General features: G+C 53.5%; 1 protein-coding gene across 3 annotated transcripts in view; it reads right to left on the bottom strand.

Annotated features, from left to right (window-relative positions):
* Nucleotides 1–20,405, bottom strand: part of BCL9L (BCL9 like) — a 102,950-nt gene that overhangs the window by 5,577 nt on the left and 76,968 nt on the right. For 2 of the 3 annotated variants that reach the window (XM_054005370.1, XM_054005371.1), the window contains exons 4-7: nt 8,875–9,085; nt 7,330–7,414; nt 4,718–7,106; nt 2,324–2,584 (exon numbers count right to left, since the gene is read on the bottom strand). In XM_054005370.1, the coding sequence (XP_053861345.1) occupies nt 2,324–2,584; nt 4,718–7,106; nt 7,330–7,414; nt 8,875–9,085 (2,946 nt within the window). The remainder of the gene's footprint in view (nt 1–2,323; nt 2,585–4,717; nt 7,107–7,329; nt 7,415–8,874; nt 9,086–20,405) is intronic. The other variant, XM_054005372.1, reaches the window with a different exon arrangement.

Genomic DNA, 20,405 nt, shown 5'->3' on the forward strand with positions numbered 1-20,405 from the left:
ATTTTTAGAGTGCTAGCGTGAGTCTGTGGACCCAGGCTGGAAGGCTCACTCCCAGATGCAGTGTAGACTTGCCTTAAGAGCTGGTAGGTGCTGCTGCTTCTGATGAGAGCTGCTCCAGACCTCAGAGCTGGCCTAGTGCAGGCAGGGAATAGGTGGGGTTCAAGGGATGTTACCGCAAGACTCAGTCGGTCATTGGCCATACATAGGGCTTGTGGCTCTTACCAGCCCAGCAGATCCTGTTCCCCTCTGTTGCTACGCAGGCTGGGACAGTACAGCACAGCAACCTCTCTACTGTGTTGAGCACAAGGAACACCGTCAGCACAGCCATTAGTTGGCAACCTCTGTGCAGCTCCAACGTGCCCCCCAGTGGTGGATACTGAGAAGGACAGCACAGCTACCCACCTAGCACCCAGCACTGCCTGGCTTACACAAGGCTCACAGCCAGCATGGGAGGGAGGTGTGGGCCCCCCACTGTGGAGGTCAGAAAGACTTTCTGAAATCAGAACTAAGGAGTTCTCAGATTATGCCTCTCTCTCAGCTCTGACTGTGCAGGCCCTGGGAACCTGCATGGACTGGATAGCCCAGTCCCTGCTCAGGCTTTCCCATCCCACTGGGACATACCTTGCTGAGACCACCTGAGGTTTCCTACACAGCAGAGCTCTGGGCTGGAGATAGTGGTGATGATGGGACATCTTTGGTAGGAGGGGGAAATTTAAGGGCATCCCAATGGTCACAGCCCCCTCCATCCTCGAAGCAGGGCAAACACGGTTCCTGGAAACCTAGGTCTAGGACTCAAACAAGGGGAGTGGCCAAGTGCTAGAGCATGGGCTGCCATCCCAGAGACAACACTCAGCAGATGGTTGAGGGAGGAACACTGGGCATGTGGGGGCACAGAGGAGATGACAAAGAGGATAGGGAGATAAGTAAAATCTAGGGGGTGTTACATCATCCCCATGCCCGGTGGCATGGTACATGTAGCTCACATGAACACTGCATTTCCCATTATCTGTTTTATCTGCAGCTGATCTTGGCTGTGTGCTGGGCTAGAAACTCTAGTGTCTCCTGGGCTCGCTATGTTTGCCAGGCAGATCAATGGCACATGGAGAAGGCAGCAGCTGGCCCTGGCCAGTCAGTAAGAAGCAGATGGCAGAACAATGCCAAGCAAACAAACACTTGCCAGCTTCGCACCGGGTTCTGGAAGCACCCAATGCCTTTGCAAAGCTGCGGCAAGCTGGGAAACCAGCCTGGGAAGCCAGTTCAGCAGTTCCATTTAAGGAGCTTAGTCAATAGTATCCAGGGAGCTAGAGTTTCCCCCAAGGCCTTTGGTTACACCTGAATGCAGGACAGCTGGATGGGCTCCATTGCTTTTACTTGTGCTAGTGAGAACACTGGGAGCCCAAGACACTCAAAGACACCCATACCTCAGACCTGACATCCCTATGTCTCACCTAAGGAGATGTAACCCTTGCAATAATCTGTACCCCTAGCATCCTGGTGGACTTACAGGGACTACAGTTACCATTAATAACCCAACTGTATTATACTGCAATTAACTGGCTGGTGTGTATATGGCACTGTTGCCCTCTGCTGGCTGGAATCGGAATTGCTTGCTGTGTGTCAAGGCCTCATACTACTAACAGATAGTAATTTTCCTTGAACTCAGTTGGTCAGGCCAATGCTTTTGGAGTGGGCGATCCTGGGTTCTAACCTGCTGCCTCTGTGACATTTTGAGAGGCCACAGCAAGGATGCAGTCATGGAGTTTACTATATTAAGTCATACATTTGGGTAGGAGTGATCCTTCCACAGCATGGTGCACAACAAGGATTACACCCTGTCCTGTCCCTGTAGGGGGCTCACTGAGTCTTCTCCCTTGTCCAACTTCTTCCTCAGGCTTCTCCCTGTACCTGGAACAAACCCTTCTCTTCCCTACAGGATAAATGCTCTCATCTGACTCAATTAACCCTTTCGTTCTCCTTGCTTTGCAGCTCCAAATATGTCTGTTCCTATTCTGACTCTCAATTAGCACACTTTTCTACAACATGTCCCCAAGGTACTTTCTAGTCATCAATGCACTGAGCCCCATGCTCCAACAGAGGCAGGGATGGATAGGGAAACAGGTACAGACAAGTTAAGTGACTTGTCCAAAGCACAGTGGCAGAGCTGGGAATAGAATTCCTGATCTCCACTCTGAGCATCAGAACCACACCCAGGTGTTCTGCCTCCCAGGCCTGTGTGTGAGCCACAAGACCAGTCTTACCCCTATAAAGCCCAGCTCCAGCTTGCTCTCCCTGCTGGCGCAGACACAGTCCCAGAAGAACGTACCTGGCATGCTTCCTGGTGGGAGCATAGGCCTGTCTGGGAGCAGCTCATCATCAGAGGTGGCGATGGTTTTGATGGCATTGTGGTAGAGTGGTGTGGAGCTGGGCATGGCATACTTGGACATCTGTGACATCATCAGCGAGAGGGGGTTCTGGGAGGGGGATGGATCTGGAGAGGAAGTAAAAGGTATGTTGGGATTCATGGTGCTAGAGGGATTACTGGCTGGCGCAGAGGAACTGCTCCTAGGCCCAGGAGGGAGCGAACCTGCAAGCAAAAGAGAGAGAGAGACCAGCTTAGTGCTCCCTGCAAGCTGCAGCCTGCTCCCATCAGGCAGCATCCCCAATTCTCTGCTTGGAACACTGATAGACCCAAACCAGGCCTGGCCCCCAACCAAAACCCCCTATGGACTCTGGGGAAGTTCTGTGCTGGGATCACCTGCTATGGTTGACACCAGAGCCAGACACCCCAAACTATGGGAGAGTTAGATCTGATCTAGTCCCAACTTCCAAGCTCTGGCCCTTCCCTCATGAACTGAAGAAGGGGAGGGGCAGGTGCTGAGGGGAAGGCACTGAGTTTGAGGCCTTTTTCTAGACCTGGATACAGAAAACTTTGCCCCTTTCCCCTACCTGCTTCTTTTTAAAGTTCCCGCTGGATGCCTGGGGGCAAAATACACACTAACTTCAAGAGCAAACACAGAGAAGTCAAAAACTGGGGCATGCGTGTGCATGTCAAGTATGCGGAGGCCAAGCGTGAGTAAGAAAAATGCAGCAGTGGTGGCCTGGCCGACAATCCGCTCTGGGTGGAGTACAAGATGGGACTGACGCCACTGCACTAAGTAGCTCTGAGCACATGCTGCCTGCACCATGCAGGGCTACCTGGAACCGTTCTTCCAGCACTAGATACCTCAGGGGCCTTACCCTGACATCCCTTCCCTGGATGTAGCTGTGGGTAGGTTTCTGGCTGTCAGTGTGTATTGTGAGGATGCAAATTACCCTGGTGGGCAATGGCTCTGCATTCACTCAAGGCCTCCTCAAGCAAGTAGGCATGGATGGGAACAGCCTGTTTGTACAGGGGAATGGGGTGGGGGTTTGCTGGGAAGAGGTGTTAACCTTGCTAGCAGGCATGGGGAGAGAGGTGAACCAGCCCCTAGTACCTAGGAAGGAACCCTGCTTTCTAGCCCATCCTGTTACCCCTATATGAGTGGCCGTAGAAGAAAGAAAGTGGGGATGGGGAATCCTTGTCATATCATCAGAGGGACAATGAAAGACTCAAGTCAGGGCCAGGGGAAACTGAAGCACCAAGAGGTGAAGGGACTTGCCCAAGGTGACCGTGGCAGAGCAAGCCTTAGAGTTTTGAAGTCCTCACTCTCAGACTCTGCTTTAACCATTAGACAATGCTGACTGCATAAATAACTGGATTAAATTCTGATCTACCTGAAAAATGTCTCCCCAGACAACAGGACCTGGGGCCTGAGAAAAGAAACACAAGGAAATGCAGGGAGCTGGGCATTGGCCAGACACATCTTGCAATCCCCCCAACCTTGGAGTGCACCAAGACAGGTTTGCTCAGTGACAGACATACTCCCACTGTCCCCTCCTTTCAGTGCACTTCCCCAAGTCAGGACACATGTTTAAGGACTCTGTCTCCCATCAATCCATTTTTCCATCCCTACCCAACCCTGGAGAGCATGAGCCACTCAACAGAGGGATTTGGGAATGCTGGCATCCTGGCTCCCCATTTCTAATTTGGTCCAATGTCTCCCTCCAAACCTCTACAGTGCACGTTAGGCTGCCTACTGTTTTCCTCCTTGTGAATAAGAAAGCACAGCATCAGGGGGTGAGGTGGGGCACAGCAAATCACTGGCATTAATCCCCAGAAGAAGCAAGTGCAGGCTTGCATGTGCAGGCCAGGCTCATTCAGCTCACCAGGAAAGAGCAGTCCCTCTCCAGGGTGTATGCATTTCCCCTAATTTAGGCTCTTGCTCCCTTCTTCCCGATGCTGAGCCACATTGCCCTGAGGCCTGGTGCATGGCACAGAAAGGGAGATGGTGTGTTCTCTCTCTTTGGAACAGGAACTGGGCTGCTATCACAGCACTTCCAGCTGCCAGACATCCCCATGGGCCCTACATGCCCACTCGGCAACCCCAAATCAAAGAGATTTGGGCCCCAAATCCCAGCACAGGGAGAGCTGGCTATGGGAAGGCAGGTTCCCACCACTGCCCTGCAAGGAAATAGCCACGTAGTCATTACTAGTCTGAGTATATGGAAAATATGGGTCTGGAAGCCACAGAATTATTGGGCCCTATGAGAGTGACCAGCAATGTGCAGAGACCTTTGGAGCACCAGGTTTAATTCTATGGCCCTATCCCACTCACATACACAGTTTAGCACAGCTTACCCTGATCCAGCCCTCCCATGGAAGCTGACGAATTCATGCTGATAGGCTGCTTGCTCTGGCTGACTCCTGGACTTGGCAAGGTGGTTTTGGGAGATGGCACCCACCCGGGTGAAGGAACGGCCATGGAAGGGGACTTCAGGCGGCTTGGTGAGCTGGTGGGAGACCTGACGTTGAGGGAGGAGCTCATCACCTGGGGCGACTTCAGGGGCCCAGACTGGTTGGAAGGTGGCATGCTGACCATCTGCGAGGGCGTCTGGGGAGACTTCAGATTGGCAGATGGGGAGGGGACAAGCGGTGAGTGCACCTGGCTGAGCGTTGGGGACTTGAGGTGGGCCATGCCAGGGGAGTTCATCTGGGTGATGTTGATGGTGAGGTCGGAGGGCCTGCGGCCCAGCCCCCGTGAGGGTGCCGGGTGCATGTTGGCTAGGTTGCCCCCTTGGGTGGGAGGGGGATTGGAAGCTGGCGGCAAAGGGATGTGGCTGAGCCTGGTGGTGCCGCCGATGTTCCCAATGGACATGGCACCCTGTTCAGGGCTGAACATGTCTGGGGCACTGCCCATCTCCTGGGGCATGCTGGGATAGGGGCCCTGCCCGCCTGAGAAGCTTTGCTGCCCTTGGCTGGGGAACTGTGAGGGGATCATCATCTTCTGTGGCCCCCCCATCATTGTGCCACCACTACCATTCTGAGCCCTCACCCTGGCCAGATCCTCAGGGCTGATGCCCTGGTGGCCTATCATGTCAGGGCCCCTCATTTTCTGCGACATCATCATCTGTTGTTGTGGGGTCATCTGGACATTGAGGTTCATGTTCATGTTCATGTTGACATTCATGTTCATGTTGAGGTTCCCAGGTCCCATGGGCGCATCCATGTCTCGGAGGCTCGACTGGCTCATGGGTGGGCTCAATATCCCCCGGGTACCCGTGAAGTCCATACCTATGGGTGCGCCACCTAGGCTCTCTCCTGGCATCTGTCCAGGGAACATGGACGGGTCGATCTGCCTGTGAGCCTGTATCATCCTCTCCATTTCCAAACCTTGGCTCATGGAGCTGCCAGACATCCCAATGGGCCTCTGCATCACCACCGGGCGCTTCTCCATCAGCTGGTGCCTCAGGATCTCCTCCCTGGCTCGGGGGTTCATGAACCGCTCAGGGTCCCCTTGCCCTGAAGGATAGGGCAGGCTCCCTTGTGGAAAGTTCCCTGGGCCTCCTATTGGAGGCATATCATCATTCCATCCCATGCCAGGCCTGACTGGCCGCTGCATAGCATTCATGGGCCCAAGGGCATCCATGGGCACATTCTGCATCCCGCCAAAGCCAGAGACCCTCTGCATCTGATTTCCAGGGAACCTTGGCCCTGGGAAGGGGGGTGCTCCCCTCATCTGCATGGGGTCCTGGACCTCAATGGGCCCCCTTAGCTGGTTGCCCATCCCTGGAGGCCACGGCTCCCCAGGTTTGCTGTGATAGGGTGGTGGCGGCCCCCGAATCATCATGCCACCCATGGACTGTGGGATCATCATCTCCTGCATGGGTCGACCATGGATGCTGATCTGCTCCTCCTTCCGCCGCTTCTCCTCATAATACTCCTCCTGCAGCTTCCTCCAGGCCACTTGCTCTGGCGTCAGGCTGTCCTGGTTCAGCCGCTGCATCATGATGTTCATCTGCTGCCCCATGTCAGAGCCTGGGTGGTGGGGGACCTCATGCTCCAAGTTGGGGCCCCCCAGATTCTGCGTCTGTGAAATCATGGACTGCAGGGGCTCTTCATACTTCTTCATGCCCGCAGGTGGGAGGGGTGGCTGGGTGAGTGGGGCCTGCGACTGGGGAGTGGGGCCACCCTCACCAGCACTTTGGTTGGACTTCATGAAGGGCTCGGCCTCACTGCTGCGCAGCAGCAGGCGCTCAATGTCCCGCAGGGTCTGCAGGGAGCGTTCCCGGTGCTCCAGCTGCTCCTTAGAGAGCCCCTCTGAGTTCATGGGGTTCCTGGGGCCCAGCACTACCTGCCCATTTCCGCCTGCCCCAGCACTGGTACCATCCCCCAGTAAGTTAGAGCTGGAAGCACTAGAAGAGTCCACCTGCCCAGGCTGCATCGGGTTGGTGGAGGCGTTGGGCGTGTTGGGGTGGTTGCTCCCTGGCTGGGTGCTGCCGCTGCTATTTCCCACAGAGTTGGGAGTCAGGTCCCGCCGAATGTCCTCTCCCGTCCCTTCCTGGGGTAGGGTAGTTGGTGCAGGCAGAGCTTGCTGACTGATGCTTTGGGGTGGGGGGGGCTGTGCTGGGGGGGGCTGAGGCTGTGCCTGGTTGCCCTGCGATGCTGGGGGCTGGGACTGTGGAGTGCTGGAGGCAGGTGGGTTAACCGGCAGTTGCTCGGTGACTCCCAGTACCTTGGGAGTCGGAGCCTGTGAGAGAAAGGGGAAGCCAAAGTCAGCAAGAAACACGTAAGGCAGGTGTGTAGCCCCAGACCTTGGGTGGGCTTCGAGCCCTGAATCCCTACAAGAGCCAACTGAGCCCATCCCCCTTGAAAGAATGTGAGCTGCAAGTGGGGTCAGGGTGTGACTGGCCGTGAGGACATTAGCCAGCAGCACGCACAGACAGGAGTGTCTGGCTCACACCCAGCCATACCTGGTCTAGCTTTGCCCGGGGTACATTCTGCTGATGATAGGTCAGGATGGAGTCTGCTCGCCCCTGCAAGACGGCTTCTGCGGCACTAAGAGAGAGAGCAGCCAGTCAAGAACAGCAAAGTGTCAAGCCAGAAATACTTAGCAACAACCTGGGTCCACAGGCTCAGAACTCCCAGCAGGGCTCCCTTTGCCCACTGGCCCCCTAATGGAATGCCCAAGCCCCCTGGGCTCATGGTGGAATCTCAGAGGAGAGTTGGCACTGAACTTCCCCCTCTTCTGCACAGATCTCAGGGCATCTCTCTGACAGGAAAACATCTGCCTTGCAATTTCCCCTTCCCCACCCCCTGAACTGTGCATTGTGCTGGGCTCTGCACTGGTTGCTGTGTTGCTGCCAGAGGGATATAGCCTGGGAGGGAGACACTGGGATATGCTAGGACTAGAACCCCATGTTCTTTGCAAATGTGAAACAACACAAAATAAAAGCAAAAACAACGATCAAATGAAAAAAATCACTGTACAGCAGGGGCTGGGCCCAGCTCCTTGCACCGGGCTTTGTGACCTGGCGCACAGGGTGACAATGCTGCTCAGGTTTAGCCTGGCCATCCCTCTGCCATCATAACAGGAAGGGATGGGGGAGTGCAGCCGGACCAAATCTGAGTGAGTAGCATTGTGACCTAGCAGATGATGTTGCAGCACCACTCACTGAAATTTGGCCCAGCCACACCCCAGTCCTCATGATGGAGGGGCAGCTGGGCCAAATCTGAGCAGCACTGTGACTCCGTGTGCCAGGTCTCAACACTCAGAGTGGGGAGGTCCTGCAGGATAGGAGCTGCTGCAATGGGGTGAGTGTGAGGCAGGCTCGCTCTGTGCCCCCTCAGGGCCTCCCACTTCTCCTGGGGGCAGGACCCAGCCCCTCCCACATGGATAAAACACCACAAAGTTCCTGAAAAATAAAAGGAAAAATTATAAAAAATAAACAGAATTTCACAGGACTTTAGCTATGACCTAAGCAGGCACTCTAAAGCTATATGTTCCCCAAGAATCAGCGGTTGAGATACTGCAAAAGAATGAAGGGAGCAAGTCGAGGGCACCCAGTAATCTGGAGCGTTAGCACCCAGTGCCTCCCACTGCAATCTGTTCTCCCAGGGCCCTTCCAGATCACACCAGTAATCCATCTAACCAAGTATCCTGCCCTCTGGCAGCAGCCAACACGTGTTTCAGTGCTTCTATGACCTTTTATTATACATCTGGCCAAATGCACTCTGTGGTTCCTGTTGCAGCTGGCAGGGCTAGGGCACTACCAGGAGGCAGATCACATTTAAGATGAAATCTCTCCACCAGCAGCTGACAACTATGCTAGGGAGAATGCGGATTGGGGGATGCGGGGAGACGTCATGCTAGGGGCAACCCAGGGAACCTCCAGTCCCCACCTTCTCCAGAGGCTGCAGTGCTAACTGCAGCATGTAGGAGGCAGCTGTGGTAAACCAATCCAAGTGGCCAGAGCCAATGGGGAGGACTGGGGAGGACACAGGGGTTTACCGCTTACGTGTTAGCAAGGTGAGTGGTGAAGACGTAAACAAACTGGGAAGGCTGCTTTCCGGCACCACCACCTCCACTGCCCCCAGCATCGGGTCGCAGGCCAGGAGCAGCGCCATGTGGTGCATTGGAAGAACTGGTCTCATTCAGGTTCGGCAGCGGGTTGGACCCAGGACCAAGCTGCGGGGCTGTGGACATTGCAGGATCTGCTACATTACAGTCTGCAGAGGGCACAGGAGAGAGCAGCTGTTATCAACAATCAGCATAAGACAAACTGCTGGGAAGCACCGCGCAGGATGCCAGAGCTAAACAGCACACATTGAATGTCTGGACTAAGGGCAGTTACCAGAGTGAGGTGGGTATAACACAGGAGTTCAGGGCTGGAATAACAGGAGTCTGGGGGGTCAGGATTGAGGGGAACCAGCAAAGCTGCCTATGGTGTGGGGGAGCCTGGGGCTGGGATAGTGGGATCTGCAAGCTGGCCCTGGCAGAGCTGTGCGTGTCGAGGGAGCCCAGGACGGAAGTAGCAGGGAGTCTGAGTATCAGGATTGTGGGGCAGTGTCAGAGGTGCGTGTGAGGAGAGGATTCAGTGTCTTTGCTCCAACAGTCTACCCTGAAGTTTATCCCCTTACAAAACGCAGGAAAGAACAAAAACCGCATGTGTTGGGGAGCAGGGCCTCTCTCCTACATCTTCCCGCCAGCAGGGCAGGGCTATGCATTCCCCCAGCCTCCAGCAGATGGCAGCACACAACAGGGATTTTTCTGGGCCTGGATATCTACAGCCTCCCAGAGAGATGTGAGGAGCAGGGAGTGGCTTAGTTCCTCCCCTTCATTTTCCCTCCTGGTGAGTGATCAACCTCAAACACCCGCAGCCTTCCCCTTCCAGGGGAATTTCCAGAGAGACACTCCGGGAACACTGCACACTGGAGCGATAATAATTAATCATTATCAATTATTTAATAATACTCCTACTTAATATTAATAATAATTGTAATTAACAACACCACTTAGTGCTTTGCATTTGCACAGCGCCCTATGGACAGCTGGGGGGTAGTTAGTAGATATTCTGCATTAGCACTTCCACCTGCACAAAGCCCCCTTGAAGCCAGAGCCACACTCATCCCCCCAGGCCCTGAACTTGACTGGGAGTGCAGAGCTACTGCACCTTCAGGTGAACTACGAGGCTCTAGCATTAAATAAAGGACGAGGTCGGGATGGGTCAAGGCCAGGATTCACCCAGCGCTTCCTCTGTGCACTGTCCAAACTATCCTGTGTCTCTGAGCAAGACTTCCCTAGAGTGTCTGTGCTGGGAGGGGAACAAGGCTCTTATCTCGGTCATGGGGGCAGTCTGAGGAAGGCTCACTCCTCCCCATGTTATGGGGATCATGGTGCCTGTGTTGGCAAAATTCTATGCAGAACTGTTAAAATCCAGCCATTTTAAACAGGAGAATGGCCATTTGTTCGCCAGCTTGTCACACATGGCAGCATCCTGACAATCTGCTTACAGCGAGCCTCAGAAATAGCAGTTAGTCTTACCTTGCACCTTTCACCCATGGATCACAGTGTGTTTTGTAAAGGGCAGGGCAGCGTTATCCCTTTCTACTGAGGCACAGAGGAGAAGTGACTTACCAAAGGTCACCCAGTGAATCTGTGGCAGAGCCAAGAAGAGAACCCAGTCGTCCTGACTTCCAGCCTAGTGCCCTGGGCTATACTGCCTCAAACCCAGTGATCTAAAGGGAGGAGCCTTGAACAGCAACTTGCTGTAAGCCCTTGTTTGTTTGCACTGCACTGAGTCAGACACAAGGGCAACTCTGCAGCTCCTTGTATGCTTGTCCATGTTCTTTGTACTGCCTGCCTGCCTTGCTCTGCACCCAGCTGTAGGCCTTCACAGCAGAGGGGAGGATCCTCTCTCTAGGGTGATGCAGAAATGCGCATTTCCAACTGGCAACTTTCCTGCAGCAAAGATAGTCAGACTCCCATACAACTTTATGAAGCATTAACATGGAACAGCAGCCTTGAAAGTTGACAGTGAAACAGTCAAATAAAAGACGGTTACTCACCGTTGTAACTGTTGTTCTTCGAGATGTGTTGCTCATATCCATTCCATTAGGTGTGCGCGCGCCGCGTGCACGATCGTCGGAAGATTTTCTACCCTAGCAACACTGGCGGGTTGGCTGTGGAGCCCCCTAGAGTGGCGCCTTCATGGCGCTGAATATATACCCCAGCCGACCCGGCGCCCCCTCAGTTCCTTCTTGCCGGCTACTCCGACAGTGGGGACGGGGGGCGGGTTTGGAATGGATATGAGCAACACATCTCGAAGAACAACAGTTACAACGGTGAGTAACCGTCTTTTCTTCTTCGAGTGCTTGCTCATATCCATTCCATTAGGTGACTCCCAAGCCCAACTTAGGTGGTGGGGTCGGAGTGAGACATTGCTGTGTGCAAAACCGCTGATCCGAAAGCAGCATCGTCTCTGGACTGCTGCACTAGTGCATAGTGAGCTGTAAATGTGTGGACTGATGACCAAACCGCTGCTCTACAAATGTCCTGGATCGGAACTTGTGCCAGGAAAGCCGTCGAGGAAGCCTGGGCCCTCGTGGAGTGAGCGGTGAGGTGCGGTGCTGAGACACCTGCCAGGTCATAGCAAGTCCGGATGCAAGACGTAATCCAGGAGGATAGGCGTTGTGAGGAGACCGGTGAGCCTTTCATTCGGTCGGCCACTGCAACGAAGAGTTGCGTCGTCTTTCTAAAGTGCTTTGTGCGGTCAATATAGAAGGCCAGGGCCCTTCGTACGTCCAGGGAATGCAAACGTTGATCCTGGCGAGTGGCATGTGGTTTGGGATGAAAGACCGGGAGAAAGATGTCCTGGTTGATATGAAAAGGAGAAACCACCTTAGGGAGAAAGGCAGGATGTGGACGAAGCTGCACTTTATCCTTATGGAAAACTGTATAAGGGGGCTCGGATGTAAGCGCCCTGAGTTCAGAAACGCGCCTTGCTGAGGTGATGGCTACAAGGAAGGCTGTCTTCCAGGATAGGTACAAAAGTGAACAGGTGGCCAGTGGCTCGAATGGAGGACCTGTGAGCTTGGAGAGAACCAGGTTGAGGTCCCACGTCTGAACGGGCTGACGTTGTTGTGGGTACATCCGGTCTAAGCCCTTGAGGAATCTAACGACCATCGGGTTAGAGAATACCGAGGACGCGAGTTCCCCTGGGTGAAAGGCCGATATAGCGGCCAGGTGAACTCTAATTGAAGATATCGCCAACCCCTGCTGTTTTAGGGAGAGGAGATATTCCAAAATGAGAGGAATGGGTGCCTGCAACGGGGACATGGCTCGTTGTTCGCACCAACAGGAGAACCGCTTCCACTTGGCCAGGTACGTGGTGCGTGTTGAGGGCTTCCTACTGCTCAGCAGAATCTGTTGGACAGAGTGCGAGCATTGCTGCTCTGCCTGGGTGAACCATGGAGCAGCCACGCTGTGAGGTGGAGTGATTGCAGGTCGGGGTGACGCAGCCGGCCGTGGTCCTGAGAGATGAGATCCGGACACAACGGAAGCAGGATCGGTGTCTGAACCGAGAGTTCCAACAGTGTGGTGTACCAATGTTGTCTCGGCCACGCTGGAGCGACCAGAATTACCTGTGCCTGGTCTCTGCGCAATTTGAGCAGTACCTTGTGGACCAGAGGAAACGGAGGGAAGGCATAAAACAGGTGGTCTTTCCAGGGAAGGAGAAACGCATCCGAGAGGGAGCCCGGAGCTCGACCTTGTAGGGAGCAGAACACGTGGCACTTCCTGTTGTCTCGAGATGCAAACAGGTCTATCTGGGGAAACCCCCACTTTTGGAAGATGGAATGTATGATGTCCGGACGGATAGACCACTCGTGCGTCTGGAAGGACCTGCTGAGTCGGTCCGCTAGAGTGTTCTGGACTCCAGGGAGGAACGATGCCGTGAGATGGATTGAGTGGGCGATGCAGAAGTCCCACAGGCGAATGGCCTCTTGGCATAGAATTGACGAACGTGCTCCTCCTTGCTTGTTGATGTAAAACATGGCCGTGGTGTTGTCGATGAGAACTAACACACAGCGGCCACGTAGGAGATTGAGGAATGCCTGGCACGCCAGGCGCACCGCCATCAGCTCCCGAACATTGATGTGCAGGGCTAACTGGGGTGCAGTCCACAGGCCCTGGGTATGGTGTTCGTTGAGATGGGCGCCCCAACCCAGAGATGACGCGTCTGTGACCAGGTGCAGAGAGGGTTGTGGGGCGTGAAATGGCATCCCCTCGCAGACCACATTGCGATCTAGCCACCAGGTGAGGGAGGCCAGGACCGAGTTCGGGACCGTGACCACCATGTTCAGGCTGTCTCGATGTGGACGGTATATTGATGACACCCAGGTTTGAAGTGGGCGAAGCCGAAGTCTGGCATGCCTGGTTACGTACGTGCAGGAAGCCATGTGACCCAGCAGGGTAAGGCACGACCTCACCGTGGTAGTTGGGAAGGCCTTGAGCCCTTGAATGAGGTTCGTGATGGTGCCAAAGCGGTTGTCTGGCAGGATGGCTTGTGCACGCCCGGAGTCTAGAACTGCGCCGATGAATTCTATTCTCTGGGTAGGTTCTAGAGTGGATTTGTCCTTGTTGAGTAGGATGCCCAACTCGTTGAATATGTGCACTATTCTGTGGACGTGAGCTTGAACTTGCTCCTTGGTGCGACCGCGCACCAGCCAGTCGTCTAGGTACGGGAACACCTGTATTCCTTGCCGACGAAGGTACGCTGCCACGACAGCCATACATTTCGTGAACACTCTTGGGGCCGAGGATAGGCCGAAGGGAAGGACTGTAAATTGGTAGTGCACCGTGTTTACCACGAATCGCAGGAAGCGTCTGTGAGGTGGGTAAATTGCAATATGAAAGTATGCGTCTTTCATGTCGAGGGCGGCGAACCAGTCTCCAGGATCGAGGGAAGGGATAATGGCCCCCAAAGAGACCATGCGGAACTTCAACTTTACTACGAATTTGTTGAGTCCGCGCAAGTCCAAGATGGGCCGCAGACCTCCCTTGGACTTGGGGATCAGGAAGTAACGGGAATAAAATCCCCTGCCCCTTAACTCTATCGGAACCTCCTCGATGGCCCCCATGGCAAGGAGCGTAGAAACCTCCTGTGTAAGAAGTTGCTCGTGAGAAGGGTCCCTGAAGAGGGACGGGGAAGGGGGGTGGGAGGGGGGGATAGAAGAAAACTGGATAGCGTATCCCCTCTCCACCGTGCGGAGGACCCAACGGTCCGAAGTTATAAGGGACCAAGCACGGTGGAAGTGGGAGAGGCGATCCCGAAAGGAGGGAGCTGGATCCTGGGGGATGACTGGGGCGCCGTCCTCGACCGCACCTTCAAAAGTTCTGTCTAGGACCTGAAGGTGGTCTTGGTGGCCCCTGGTTCTGACCGGGTTGAGGGCCAACCCATCTTCTCCTACCACCTCGCCCTCGCCTTCTGGCAGGGTCCTGTCTCTGACGAGGTGGAGGGGGGTAAAAACGTTGAGGCTGGGGCCTAAATGGTCTGCGCTGGGGACCCGCAACATGCATCCCCAAGGAGCGCATGATTGTCCTGGAGTCCTTGAGGCTCTGCAATCGAGAGTCCGTCTTCTCCGAGAACAACCCCTGTCCTTCAAAGGGCAGATCCTGTAGGGTCTGCTGTAATTCAGGGGGTAAACCCGAAACTTGGAGCCAGGAGGTCCTGCGCATAGCGATACCTGCGGCCAGGGTTCTCGCGGCCGAGTCCGCTATGTCCAGGGAGGCCTGTAAGGAGGTCCGAGCCACCTTCTTACCCTCCTCAACCAAGGCCCCAAACTCTTCCCTGGACTCTTGGGGAACCAATTCCTTGAACTTCCCCATAGAGTTCCAGGAATTAAAGTTGTAGCGGCTCAGGAGCGCCTGCTGGTTAGCCGCTCTAAGTTGCAGCCCTCCAGCTGAATAAACTTTACGGCCAAACAAATCGAGTCGCTTAGCCTCCTTTGATTTGGGCGCTGCAGCTTGTTGACCGTGGCGCTCCCTTGCATTCACTGATGACACCACCAGTGAACACGGCTGGGGATGGGTATACAAGTACTCGTAGTCTTTGGAAGGGACAAAGTACTTTCTTTCCACCCCTCTCGCTGTAGGAGGGATAGAGGCAGGGGTTTGCCATATCGTAGTTGCGTTCGCCTGGATCGTGCGGATCAGGGGCAACGCCACTCTTGATGGGACATCCGCCGCGAGGATATTTACAATGGGGTCCTGCACCTCCACTATCTCCTCCGTCTGTAGGTCCATGTTACGGGCCATCCTACGTAACAGGTCCTGATGAGCCCGAAGATCTATCGGGGGTGGACCTGTGCACGACGTGCCCGCCACTGCCTCATCCGGAGAGGAAGAGGAGGATGCCTCTGGTGGTAAGGGATCCAGGGGAGGATCCTGGTCTCCCTGTTCCTGGGTCGGAGCATCACCTGTCCTTGGGTCCGGGACGTCAGGTGGTGCGGATACAGAGGCCTCCATGCCCCCTGGAGGAGGGCGAGAGATGGTGGACTCTGGTGCCCTTGTATCAGAGTGACCCGAGCGAGAGGTTGTTGGAGCCCCTTGCGCCTGGTGGTATGCCCACGGGGTCCAGAACGACCAGTGAGATGGGCCCTGGTCAGGGTCCTCTGCTCCCTCTTGCCAATGGCCTAAATCTTGCTCCCCGGCTTGCCCCTGAGGGGGGTATGCCGATCTTGGCAGGTCCTCAGAGGAGCGAGACACCGATCTCGATGGCCATGGCGGTGCCGACTGAGCCGAGACGAATCCCGTGGGATACGGTGCCGTCTGGTGCCGATCTAGAGATGTTCCATCTCTACGCGGTGCCGGCGATCGGTGCCGAGATCGCGATCGGTGCCGATGGCCTCGCCGGTGCCGGGAGTCGGACCTGGATCGAGACGATGACCTAGAGTAGGCCCGGTGCCGGGAGCGGCCTCTCGAAGTCAAACGTCGATCGTACCGGTGCCGAGAGCTACGTCTCGACGTTGATCGGTGCCGACGATCATAACGGTGCCGAGATGTAGAGCGGTGCCGCGATGATCTTGGCCGCGAGTACGACCGGTGCCGAGGTGATATCCGGCGCCGGGACTGCGAGCGGCGAGGGGACCTGCTTCGGGACCTGGATCGGTGCCGTGGTTCCAGCCCTTGCGATGGAGGGCGCATCAAGGCAGGTTTTCCCCTAGATTGGACCGGGCGAGTCAACGGTGCCGACGGTGCCGGTGGTTGTGGCGGTGCCGGCTCCGTGAGAGCGATCAAGTCTCTCGCCGTCGCGAAAGTCTCCGGTGTCGACGGGAGGCACTGTATCACCGCCGGTCTCGGTGGTGACTCTGTCTGCACCGGACTCAACGGCCTTGGAGCCGGAGTCGACGGTGCTGGAGGCACCTGTTTTTGGTGCTCCACAGGTGGACGCGGCTCTACCCCCGGCACCGGGGGAGCCGGCGTCTTCGGCACTGAGGTCCCCGCCTTATGGGATTTTTTATGTCCCGGGGATGATGAACGGCGCCGAGGCACTTGTTGTGAGTGCGGTGCCGATGAGGTCCGGTGCCGTGGAGGCTTGTCTGCCGTGGTCGGCATGGTCGGTGCCGCTGGGGCACTGCGCACCGAGGTGCTAGGTGCCGGGGTCTGGCGCGCCGATGGAGCCTCCGGGCTAAGTCCTGCCTCCATAAGGAGTTGCCGGAGTCGAAAGTCCCGCTCCTTCTTGGTCCTCGGTTTGAAGGCCTTACAGATCTTGCACTTATCTGTTTGATGGGACTCTCCCAGGCACTTCAGACACGAGTCGTGCGGGTCGCTCGTTGGCATAGGCTTAGCGCAGGAGGCGCACTGCTTGAAGCCGGGAGCCTTGGGCATGAGCCCGACCACGCGGCCGGGGAAAAAGGGGGGAGACAACCCCCTTAATCCCCCTTTTTTTAACTATATAACAACTATAAACAAGTGAATAACCAACTATATAACTATAACAACTAGAACTACAACTATAACTGTGAATAACTGGATAAGCTAGGGAGAGTGGAGAACAGCTACGCCGTGCTCCACAGTTCCAACGACCGTCAGGGGCGGTAAGAAGGAACTGAGGGGGCGCCGGGTCGGCTGGGGTATATATTCAGCGCCATGAAGGCGCCACTCTAGGGGGCTCCACAGCCGACCCGCCGGTGTTGCTAGGGTAGAAAATCTTCCGACGATCGTGCACGCGGCACGCGCACACCTAATGGAATGGATATGAGCAAGCACTCGAAGAAGAAGTTCAGTTACTGTGCATTGTGCTGCAACATTGCAAGTGGCTAAAACATCCAATTCTTGAGCAACAGTCTTTGCCATAAATAATGCAGGCAGAAGGCGCAAGGCCAGAAGAGGAAGCTAGTGCACTACTAAGACTTTGAGGCTGCTGTGCTTTGCTGTCTTCACTTTCCTCTCCCTCAACCACATCTGATGAAATGCATCCTAGAATACTCAAGGAGCTAATAGAGGAGGTATCTGAGCCTCTAGCTATTATCTTTGGAAAGTCATGGGAGACGGGAGAGATTCCAGAAGACTGGAAAAGGGCAAATATAGTGCCCATCTATAAAAAGGGAAATAAAAACAACCCAGGTAACTACAGACCAGTTAGTTTAACTTCTGTGCCAGGGAAGATAATGGAGCAAGTAATTAAGGAAATCATCTGCAAACACTTGGAAGGTGGTAAGGTGATAGGGAACAGCCAGCATGGATTTGTGAAGAACAAATCATGTCAAACCAATCTGATAGCTTTCTTTGATAGGATAACGAGCCTTGTGGATAAGGGTGAAGCGGTGGATGTGGTATACCTAGACTTTAGTAAGGCATTTGATACGGTCTCGCATGATATTCTTATCGATAAACTAGGCAAATACAAATTAGATGGGGCTACTATAAGGTGGGTGCATAACTGGCTGGATAACCGTACTTAGAGAGTTGTTATTAATGGTTCCCAATCCTGCTGGAAAGGCGTAACGAGTGGGGTTCCGCAGAGGTCTGTTTTGGGACCGGCTCTGTTCAATATCTTCATCAACGACTTAGATATTGGCATAGAAAGTACGCTTACTAAGTTTGCGGATGATACCAAACTGGGAGGGATTGCAACTACTTTGGAGGACAGGGTCATAATTCAAAATGATCTGGACAAATTGGAGAAATGGGCTGAGGTAAACAGGATGAAGTTTAACAAAGACAAATGCAAAGTGCTCCACTTAGGAAGGAAAAATCAATTTCACACATACAGAATGGGAAAAGACTGTCTAGGAAGGAGTACGGCAGAAAGGGATCTAGGGGTTATAGTGGACCACAAGCTAAATATGAGTCAACAGTGTGATGCTGTTGCAAAAAAAGCAAACATGATTCTGGGATGCATTAACAGGTGTGTTGTGAGCAAGACACGAGAAGTCATTCTTCCGCTCTACTCTGCTCTGGTTAGGCCTCAGCTGGAGTATTGTGTCCAGTTCTGGGCGCCGCATTTTAAAAAAGATGTGGAGAAATTGGAAAGGGTCCAAAGAAGAGCAACAAGAATGATTAAAGGTCTTGAGAACATGACCTATGAAGGAAGGCTGAAAGAACTGGGTTTGTTTAGTTTGGAAAAGAGAAGACTGAGAGGGGACATGATAGCAGTTTTCAGGTATCTAAAAGGGTGTCATAAGGAGGAGGGAGAGAACTTGTTCACCTTAGCCTCTAAGGATAGAACCAGAAACAATGGGTTTAAACTGCAGCAAGGGAGGTCTAGGTTGGACATTAGGAAAAAGTTCCTAACTGTCAGGGTGGTTAAACACTGGAACAAATTGCCTAGGGAGGTTGTGGAATCTCCGTCTCTGGAGATATTTAAGAGTAGGTTAGATAAATGTCTATCAGGGATGGTCTAGACAGTATTTGGTCCTGCCATGCGGGCAGGGGACTGGACTCGATGACCTCTCGAGGTCCCTTCCAGTCCTATAATCTATGAATCTATGAATCTATGAACATCTCTTCAGCCTCTGACTCCCTGTTGCAGGGCAGTTCACCAATATGGCCTGTTAGCTGCATCGTCCCACTCTATATTAAAAGCTTTGAAGTCACTCTTGGAAACATCCTTGAACCTGAGCCTAGGTTGGCCCAGTGGCCTTGGAGCATCCACAAATTCTCCATACAGGAGATCCTTCAGAATGCGCCCATCATCTATCCATTGCAGATAACAAAGCCAGCAACTGTGTTTAAGAATAGTGATTAGACTTGGCAATTTTGCTTTCTCAGGTACTTTGGTGTCAGAAACTTTGGTTTCTCACTTGATATTTAGAATATGAAGACGAAAATGGGTGTGGAAGGTGTTTAGCCTACTCATGTCCACTGTAGGTGGTCCAAATCTTGCCACTATACAGCAGTATAATTAAAATGCACAGCTGGTAGACCCATACCTTGGTGTGGGTCTGGTGGATGCCTTTCCAATGTGAGAATTAAGCTCATCATATAGAGGTAGGTTATCCAGAACAGTTGATCCTAGATAGCAGAGCTTGAGACAAATTCTAGCATGGTACTAGCTATTAAAACTTTTGGTGCAGTCCACACACGTGTGCCATAATCATGGTCTTCTTTAGACCAATGATTAGTCCAAATTTGTCACAAGCTAGTGCAAAGCTACTGCCACGTTGCTAAAGGTCCTCTTCACTGTGTGCGGCAAACAGTGCGCTGTCAGCACAAAGAAGTTCCCTTATCAGCAGGTGTTTGACTTTGCTGTTAGCTCTTATATGTGCAATGTTGAAGTGTTGTCTGTACACCCTCAGTGCTAGATGAGAAAGCATGACAAAGCAGCAGAGAGAAGAATATATCGAAAAGTGTTAGTGCCAAAACATATCTCTGTTTAATACCACTGTGGATTACAAAGCAGTCAGCTTGATCGTTATCATATTGGACTGTAGCCTTCATGCCATTGTGGAAAGATTGAATTAGACTGAGGAGGACTGTGAGTGGGGGAGGGGGTGCAACAAATTCTCTTGCAATTGGAAAAGACCCATTCTGCTGACCAGGTCAACAGCCTTTGTAAGATCTATGAAGGCCATGTAGAGAGTTTTTCCTTGTTCTTGACACTTTTCTTGTAGCGGCCTTAATGAAGACTATGTAGATAGCTGATCTACTGGCACAGAAGATACAGTGACTCTCTGAATATATGCGTTCAACAAGAACCTGGAGTCTTTTGAGGCTGACCTGTGCGAATGTCTTACCAGCAATCCTAAGGAAAGAGATTCCTCTGTAGTTTTTGCAATCACTCCATTCTCCTTTGTTTTTATACAGCATTAGGATGTTGGCATCATTCATGTCTTGCAATACCCCTCCTTCCCTCCACCAGGCAAACAAGACATTGGGCAGATGTTTAAGTCTTATTCCAGTACTTCAGCTGGAATTCCTTCTTTTCCTGTAGCCTTTCCTGGTACTAGGGAGGTGATTGCCTTTTCAAGCTCATTTATAGACGGTTCAGACTATCAAAGAGTTTGATATAGAAGCCTGGGGACTGTATTTAGCGCTGCTTCAGAA

Source organism: Malaclemys terrapin, chromosome 15, assembly GCF_027887155.1.
Source record: "Malaclemys terrapin pileata isolate rMalTer1 chromosome 15, rMalTer1.hap1, whole genome shotgun sequence".
In the NCBI taxonomy this organism is placed as follows: domain Eukaryota; kingdom Metazoa; phylum Chordata; order Testudines; family Emydidae; genus Malaclemys; species Malaclemys terrapin.